Genomic DNA, 9471 nt, shown 5'->3' on the forward strand with positions numbered 1-9471 from the left:
TGTTAAACAACTGCAGCAATTTCATATTTAATTTACTTAATAGCTTTTATTTTCCTTTTCTCATTATAAATATAAGTTAGTGAACACTTTTGTTTTGAATTGTTTTTACCTTATTAAAATAATTCAATTTATCAATTTAAATAAAAAATATAATATTTAAAATTAAATTGCTAGAGAAATTAATTTTGTCCATAATAAAATATTTCTTACAATATAGTTTGACTGTTCAAAGATGTCTTTCTTCAACCTTCAAAACGAAGAACTCAAAGATTTCATTCTATCTTAGTTTTATAAAATATTCTAGCTTAAGTTATTGACTATGATTTATTATTATAAAATATAATATTTATTTTTTTACCAAACTAAATTTTAAATCATTATTAATAATAAAAATGAATCATGAATTGAGTTACCTCCACCAAATTTTGTTCCGTAATAAATATTCCTGGTTCCTTAACCTCACCCAATCCAAGATTTTGAGTGTGGGAGAACGTTTTGCTTATTACCGCCAAAACTGCAAGTTTCATGCTCTAGTTCAAAAATTCTCCCGCGTTCTTTGTTGCATCCTTTTTAACACAACCAATTCACCAGTCTCTCTCCCTCTTTCATCACTCTCTTTCGTTTCATCTGATCTGATCTGATCTGAGAGTAGCAACAGATGGCGGGGAAGCAATCTAAAGTCAGAAAACCAGAGGTGTTTGGGAAGGGAAAGGTCACGCCTAATCAGATTGCTTTCATAGTTGACAGATACCTATGCGACAACAACTTCTCCATCACTCGCTCTTCCTTCAGAACCGAAGCTTCTTCCCTCATCGCCAATTCACCCATCCACGAGGTATCCCTGCACCCTATTTTGAGTTTTTGCATCTTCTTCCCCCTTTTGTTTTTACTAGCATTTGTGCAGATTTGACCATCTGGAACTTCGTTTTTATTCTTAAAGTAGGGTTTTTATTTTTTAGATTCTGCTTTATATTTTTCCCAATCCTTTTGTTTATATCCGTGAAGATTTAGGCATCTGGGTGGTAATTTTTTAAAATTGATTTTTCAATTTTTAATTTTTCTCGGGTTAGCTATGTATTTGTTTAAGTGGGTATTTAAGGTGTTGATGGAAAATTTGGGGTTTTAGGCACCGAAGTCTTTGTTGACTTTGGGGGAGATGCTGGATGAGTATATTTGCCTGAAGGAGCAGAAAGTGATGTTGGATCAGGAGCGGATTGTTGTAGAGCAAGAGAAGAAACGGGTTCAGATGTTGTTGCAAGGCATGCAGAATGTAATGACTGCTTACAATGCTAGTGGAAACCTCTCTGCTGCAGCGCCTGCAGCAAAATCTACAGTTGCAGCTATTACTCAACCCACGTATACTCTCAAATCTCAACCAGGTAAAACCTTTTCCCCTGCCTTAGATGTTTTTCTTAATATATGAGCACGCTGTTTGATCATTTTTCTTCTTGGGGAAATATATAAGTTCTCTGATGCATGAATTCCCTACTTGATTGATTAGTCAATATTCAAATCATGTTTTAAGAATTAGCAAAATAAAGGCAACTAATTGCAATTATCATAACATGTTTAAGCTAGGAATGAGGATACTGGCTTATATGTTGTGTAGTAACACTTATCAACAGCCTTAGGTTTTGGGTCTGGGTGTAATTGAATAAAACCTTTTAAGCACCAAGTTCAATTTGAAGTGATACCTGTCCACCAAGATGTGGTCAGGAAATAAAATTGGGTCGAAATCTTACATTGAGTAGAAAAAAGATTCACAAATCTATTATCTTAAAAGTCTTAGATTGAAGATGATGTCAATAATGTAGTTTAATTCATGTTTCATTGATGTTGTGTCTTTTTTGTGAATCACTTTGGAATGAAAGTTAGTTTACCTTTGCATGGTAAAGCATTGTTCTCCATTTTCTACTGTCTCATTTTCCACTAGTTCAACTACAAAGGCCCTTTTAGGCTACGTTAGTGACGTATTGATCTTGCCCACTGCTTTTATATTAGGAATCCACACTTCTGCGCAAAGCAAATCGAACACGCTGCCACTGCCTCAATCTAGCAATTCTAATGCTGGGAGTGGAAACATCTCAACACAAACACTGACTGTATCTGACAGAAAGAGAAAGGATACTAAAGCTGTGGATGATCCATTGACTGCTAAAAAACCTCGTGGAAGATCATCCAATAGGAAAGTTGTTGTCCAAGGTATGGTTATCTCGTAACTTTAGTATGTGTTAATTATTGGCTAATCTAAAGAAATCATCATACGCATTGTGCTGTATCTCTATTCACAGGTCAAACTGCTCTGCAACAATCTGGTAATGCTGTCAATAGAATGGTAGCTCAGCCTTCTGCCGTTCAATCTTCAACTATGAACTGCATACCCAGGGAGTCACAAGTCCAGGGATCCAATGTTGCTAAATGTTTATTCAACCAATCTACAACTTCTGTTCCAAGTAATTCACCAGTTCCAAAGACACCTCCTAGAACAAAATCTTCTCACGGTGATACACATATATCTCCTGCGGAGATTTCTTCAGTAGCGGTTACACCCAGTCGATGCACTGTGATTTCAACAAAGAGAGTTATGGTCAGCCCTGCAAAACAGATGGCATACATAGAGATGAGTCGTTGTATTTCTCCTGTCAAGGCAAATTCAGAGAAGATAAATAAGAGGGATCATGTTAGAAGCAGGTTGAACTTTGATGCTGCTGATGTGCCTGGGAGCTCGTACAATCCATTGTCAACTGAGATTTCTACATCCGAGTCTGAAAAGGAACTGGACATATTTGACATTGATTTTCCTAATTTTGATGCCTTAGGGATGGACTTCTCCTTCACAGAAATGTTAAATGATCTAGATTTTTCTTGTGAAGGCATAGATTTTTCTAGCCATCCAACACCAAGTCCTTCAATGGATAATGCTTCAGGGTATTGTTTTTTGTTTATTGCTGAAGGTCTTATTTTGTTATCATCCCAACTCTCCTATCTGATGTACTGTTGTTTAACAGGTCATCTCATGAATGCAATGATAATCATGCTACACCTGAGTTTTCAACTGTGGCTGAAGTACTATGTGAGAAAGACATGAAAATACTAGGTAAAAAGACTGACTCTATCAGTTTTATAAGTCAAATAGATCATAATTAACTGAAAAGCTTTCATATTGCAGGCCCTGATTGTTTGTCTGCAATGAAATCTGTCACAAAAAGCATAACAGTTATAAGCCCCGGTAAATTTTCTTTTCAATCTTTTCATTTTTACTGAAGTTTTCCAATCATATAAATTTTCTTTACTGATAAGTATGAACATGTTTCGTAATATGTCCAGAGAAAAATCACCAGCAGTCTGTGGATAAGGAAAATTGTACATAAAAAGTGACTTTGGAGAATGACTCAGCCTGACTTGTTGATGCGAGCTCTCTGCAGATGTTTATATCTACCAAAGAATTGTTCGCTGACGTTGCACTTAGTTTATGATGATAACCCGCTATTCATTTATACCTTTCAAGCTTAGCCTATTTGGTCAAGCTTAAAAAGTGATTGTAGATAGCTTCCTCCTTTGTTTTGGTTTATTATAAGGATTAGTCTTATTGGGGTTACATTTAAATCTCAATTTTGGTCATCAGCCTTGTATTGAAGTCCAAGTCATTTAAGCAATTTCTGGTTCTATGTCTTGACAGTTCAACTTTCATGTAAAAGAGGGAAGGGGAAGACCAGTTATGCTGGGATTTAAGTTTATTAGGAATCTTAAAATTGATTACCATGATCGTACTCCTTTTGTACTTGTTAACTGTTGCGGAAAAACAAGATATTAATTGATGAACTTATTCATTAATTCTGTTTAGTCTAAGCTATTTAAGTGATGTTTCTTCTACCTTAATCATTCAGTACTTATTTTAATTTAGTAGTGGTAATACATTGGTGCATTTATGTCAAGTTTCATCCACTTTGTAATAACTGATATGCTAGTCTAATTTTATGTAACTTGTCTTGCAGCTTAATAAAGTTCCCATTGTTTTGGTCTTGTTACATATACCCTGTTCATCTGAAGTTCTCACTGAGAGCATTATATAAAAGTTTTTTCTAGGATACAAAATTTATCATGTCGAAACATTTTACGTGATTGTATGAGTATGGACAGGAGGTTTGAAATTAACTGACATGATTGCTTCTCTTGCCACAAACAAGACCAGAATGGACAAAATTATATTCAATTTGAAACATGTCAAATATAAGCAGTTTTTGTTCTAAATAGTCTGAAGATTTTCGGCATTACTTTTTTCTTTGCATCAAAGAATGAAGGGAAAGGGGGATAAAATGAGTCTTCCTTTAAAACCACATGACTGTTATGCTTTAAAAGTTCTGATTTGGGATATACTTCATACACAAGGTCCACGCTTTTGCATTAACATATCATTTAAGCCAGGTACTTTTCCACCTTCTCTACCTCTTCTACGCTCCCAATGTATAGTGGCACACGTTGATGAATCTGTCCATAAAAGATAAAAGAGTAAGACTATGCAATATAACACTCACCACTAATTTTGAAAGCGTTTAGAGACATTCAAAGTCCATTTGTACTTACCTCCACCGGTTGAATGTCCAGTATTCTCTGATGGCCATCTGAACCTTTTCCACCAGCCTGTTCTACAATGAAGCTCATGGGAGCACATTCATATAGAAGCCTGAGCTTCCCATTTTTGCTTTTTTTGTCTCTGGGGTACCCATAAATGCCACCATATAGTAGTGTCCTGTGGAAGTCTCCTACCAGGCTACCAATGTACCTTGCAGAATAAGGCTTCCCACTAGGACCAGGGTCCTTGAGATCATCGATATATTTCTTTAACTTATCATCCCACAACAGATAATTTCCTTCATTGAAAGCATAAATTTTGCCTGCTCTAGGTATCTGGAGGTTTTCCTGAGTCAAAACGAATTCTCCATACATAGGGTCCAGTGTAAACGCAAACACTCCTTTTCCAAGTGTGAGAACAAAGATGATTGAGCTAGAATACATGCAGTAACCAGCAGCAAGAAGGTTGCTTCCAGGTTGGCACACATTCACAACACACCTTTGCTCTGTTGTGCCAAGCTGCAAATTAGCAATATGCATAACGTTAAGTGATGAATTTCATTAACAATCCGTTTTTTGCAAAATGGATATTTTTTTATTCTTCCTTTTGATGATAAAATACAATGCAGGGAGGGAGGACGGTTGTTCCATGTTCAATGTAATATTTTCCAAGTCTCAATTTGAATCATTAGCAGGAATTGAATCCAAAATCTTTAGTGTATACATCTTTGATCTTACTTATTAGCCAACCTTTTGATAGTTTTTTCAGTAATCTTTTTAAATTATCTCAGCATCTTATAAAGATTCAACTGAAAATTAGAAGAATGGTAATTTGCTTTTTATAGTAACATGTTCTCCACTCGTTTCACTGCCACTTTTTTCTTTAGCCTTGTTAGGCAGCAATATTATAAGATAATGAATACTCACTGTGGGGTCATCACCAATGTCAGCAAGACATTCATCATTGGGGCTGTATATTCCAAAAATGGACCCAGTTGACACTGCAGCATCAATATTGGATGATCCATCAAGTGGGTCAAACACTACAATGTAGTTGCCAGAATAACTCTCTTCAACTGCCACTGGCACATCCTCTTCTTCTGATGCTATTATTCCTGTCCTCCCACTTGACCTCAAGCAGTTTGAGAAAACCTGATAAATGAAAAAAAATCCCTTGATTGTTAAGCATAGCTACCTAAATAAAACCTTCACATTCAAGGGCCAAAAAGTTTTCTTGCCAATATCGGCAAACAATCCCTTGTACTCTAGTCCTCTAGGATATATGTTTTCACAATTTTAACTTGGCCAAAATCAAAGTCACTGAATTGAACCAACTGGGATACATAAATCTAGAAAGAAAAACCAAAGGAATATTGAAATTGCAACACTGACCTCATTTGAAACAACATCAAGCTTTTTCTGGTCTTCCCCTTGAACGTTAACAGCTCCTTGAACCCCGGTGAGGTTGGAAATGTTAGCTCTTTGCACCAAAGAAGCAATCTGCTTGCATGCCATGGAAATACTAGACAGCACAATAGTGAGTTCTGCATCAATCACTCCAGCTTGCTCTTGCTTCAGCAACCAGTTAGTGAGTGTTTGAAGCTCGTATCCACTTCTTCTCTTGGTTTCTGTGGTTGCTTCCCCCACAGCCATGCACCTCACTCCAGACCCACCCACATGCCTTCTCCTGCTACTTGAACTTGATAGCACTGATTTGGTGTCAAAGACACATAGTTGGAAGGGGCACAGACGTGAGGGAGAGCAAGGCTTTGAGAAAATCAACTGGGAGGATGCTGTTGCTGCTGCCATTGCAACCATGGTTGATGCAAAGTTTTATTTTTTTTGGTTGTTTATTTTAGCTCTATGTTGTTAGTGGTGGTTACATGGATTGTGTTCTAAGGCACCGATGAGAGGAAGATATTGTGAGGCAGGGAATGATTTGTGATACTGCTGGTCCCACTTATCTTCTTCATATACTCTTCCTTTTTGTGATTGTGATCACTTCCTCATACCAATTGTAGTACCACCAGGGACACTTATATTTTTGTTGCTCCTGTGGCCTAAACCAAATCAAATGGTGGATTTCGCAGCTAAGATTGAAAGGGTAGCCAGGTCAATATTTTTCTACAAGAATTTATAATTTTTTATAATATATTATTTATTAAAAATAACTTCTTTTTTTTATTTATTGGGATAGTAACATGGTGTCAGTTGCAATAGTGAAATGGGGCTTGTTGTTTTACAAATAAAATTAATAGCATGTGTAAACAAAACTTTTCCAACTTCAAATATGCTGAAATAATATCTTTAGATCATTTACCATATTTTGTTTGCTGTGAAGTTTGTAATTTCGTCCTAATTTTGTCTTATAATACATTTTAAAAGATTAGAAAAGAAAAATATATTTAAATTATTTTTAATTTTTAATTGATGCAAGATTATTATATATTAGAATATATATATTTTTTATTTTCTTTCATTTCGTGTTTGAATTCCTAAATTAATTCTCTTGTCAGCAGCATTTAATAAATTAGTTAAATACATAAATAAAAAGGCTATATGGTAAAATACACGAAAAATTGTGTTATAAAAAATTATGAAAGAATGGTAGCCAAGTAAAACAAACTATGTAACTATAAGTGTGATTAGTAAAATAAAATGAAAAACTTGTTGGAAATTAAAAAGTTGAAAAATTGGTAGCCAGTAAAATTGAGATAAAGCATACCAAGTTGATGATTTTGAGTATTTTGACTAATAAGAGGAAATAAATAATTTTTCATTAAATTGTAATAAGAGAGTAAACTAATTTTTTAGATCATGTGAAATAACAAATCAAATTATAACTGAATTTGAAAATATGTGCAAAAAAAGTAAAGCAAAGAACAAAGAAAAATTGAGAATAAGATTTTAAAATAGTGCAAAACTTTATCACAGTAACCAACGTAGTTAAGCATTCATGTATACTTTGCATAGCAAACTCTAACACTCAATTCAAATCACAAAAAACGGCAAGAAAAAAAAATTAAAACTAATTTGTATGGATTATTGTAGAAGAACAAAATATCCTCATTATAAAAAAAATATGAATTTTAATGGTTAAAAATTGTTACAAATATTTTTTTTTGTATTAAATAACTGTTAGAATTATAAAAATGGTGTGAGAAAAATACTTTAAATGCTAGTATTTTAGCTAAAAGAAATTTTAAAAGTTTAAAGTTACTACAAAATTTATTTTTATTTTACGATCTTTTATCACATTCTGATTAGTAAAAAGCATCACAAAATATACGAGAATAATCAATATTAATAATACTATAGATCCGTTCTATACATAACGAGATATTATTATGGCCGAACGACCTTACATAATGTCAGGGAATTAAAATCGCACACTAGGTACAACTAGACCGAACAGTTTACAAAATAAACTTATACCGAAGGGTCCTACAAAAGAAGAGGCCAACAACTAACCGAACGTTCCTAAGGTTCGGCCTTCACTTCCACCTCTTCTAGTGCTTCTTCCAGCAACTCTTCTCCTTCTGCTCACATCCACACGGATGATCATTGCAATAGCACAAACAACCGAACGTACAACACAGACAAGATGATAAATAGGGTAAGCTTATGTTATTTAATTGTTTCAATAAAAACATACAATGTCCGTGATTAAATCAAACAACAACCAAATCATAATTCATATGTCATGGCATACAAAGACCGACCACTTGACTCTGACTGTCCGAACTGTATGAATCCTGTGTAGCTACGACGTTTGTGCACCCGGGTGATGTAGTAACTGGGATACCCTCAACAGCTGCCACTAAAGGTTAATCCGTTCCGTCCAAGTTAACCTTATGGACTAGGACCTCCTTCCATTCTCACACATGGCTTACTCCTCTCTACGTGAGAATGAGTAATCACGGAATATCAGGATAAACGTCCGCTAAGCTTTGTCCACATTCATACTTTACCAATCAATAACCACTTTTTGAGATATTCCTCTCTGGAATACTCTTTCATAACCAAACTATTTCATTCGCATCACATTTCAAATTCTCTTATACTTCATCATCAATACATTCAACTGAAATAAGATCACACTTTCTCATCCTAGCACAAGTCCGAATGGAATAACACTTCTTAGAAACTAACGTGACCGAGCGCTATTTACGAATTTATCTATTTCAATAAACAGACCCTTAAGAGTTCAAACCGGACACCGTGAAGCCTAGGCCGAGTACTAAGACTCTAGGTCGAACACCTTTTAAAGACCAAAACTGTTTGACACCAAATACTAATAACTAGTGAGATACTATGAAGAAATGAACGCTATTAAGTTTGGCTGACGACTCTTATTTTAACAACAGTAATAGTAGATTACTGAAACGAGACCGAACGCTTAGTTTAAGACCGAGCCTTGTAGAAACCGTACATTATTGAACGAGCGCTACTGAGACCTAACGCTTGGTCCAAGATAGAGCACTCCTAAACTTATAAAATGAATGAATATATATATATATATATATATATATATATATATACATATATATATATATACATATATATATATATATATATACAGTTGCGCCACATTTATTTTTAATGAAAAATAACGATAACATCTATGACTTTAAGTAATATAGTATACATTAACTAAACTGTTTAGGAAACCTAAAGGAGAACTACACTTAGGTCGAACACTCATTTAAATATATCTAATAATATAAAACGATCTTCATGAACGAAATTCTCTCCAGAAGAAGAATTTAGTTTAGATGGACGCTCAAAAGAAAACTGAACGGTCTACACTGACTCTCGGTTATAGTTTACAAAATTCTGCAGAGTATTCCAGAGTGACTCTTAGACAATATCCCTAAAGCATGAGAAATCAGTTAAGAC

The 9471-nt window shown here is 34.6% G+C and overlaps 2 protein-coding genes across 2 annotated transcripts; one reads left to right on the top strand and one right to left on the bottom strand.

Moving 5' to 3' along the window:
• The first annotated feature begins 488 nt into the window (after nt 1-488).
• Nucleotides 489-3834, top strand: LOC108328198 (uncharacterized). Its single transcript, XM_017562023.1, has 7 exons — nt 489-835; nt 1127-1379; nt 2002-2202; nt 2292-2928; nt 3009-3097; nt 3170-3229; nt 3328-3834. Exons 1-7 carry the CDS (start codon nt 659-661, stop codon nt 3369-3371), a joined length of 1461 nt encoding a protein of 486 aa, XP_017417512.1. The 5' UTR covers nt 489-658; the 3' UTR covers nt 3372-3834.
• Nucleotides 3835-4194: 360 nt separating this feature from the next.
• On the bottom strand, nt 4195-6487 carry LOC108327714 (fructose-1,6-bisphosphatase, chloroplastic). The gene is made up of 4 exons (XM_017561405.2): nt 5965-6487; nt 5500-5724; nt 4585-5091; nt 4195-4488 (listed from the first exon to the last, which is right to left on the bottom strand). Exons 1-4 carry the CDS (start codon nt 6388-6390, stop codon nt 4417-4419), a joined length of 1230 nt encoding a protein of 409 aa, XP_017416894.1. The 5' UTR covers nt 6391-6487; the 3' UTR covers nt 4195-4416.
• Nucleotides 6488-9471: the final 2984 nt, after the last annotated feature.

This window comes from Vigna angularis, chromosome 2, assembly GCF_016808095.1.
Source record: "Vigna angularis cultivar LongXiaoDou No.4 chromosome 2, ASM1680809v1, whole genome shotgun sequence".
Lineage (NCBI taxonomy): Eukaryota > Viridiplantae > Streptophyta > Magnoliopsida > Fabales > Fabaceae > Vigna > Vigna angularis.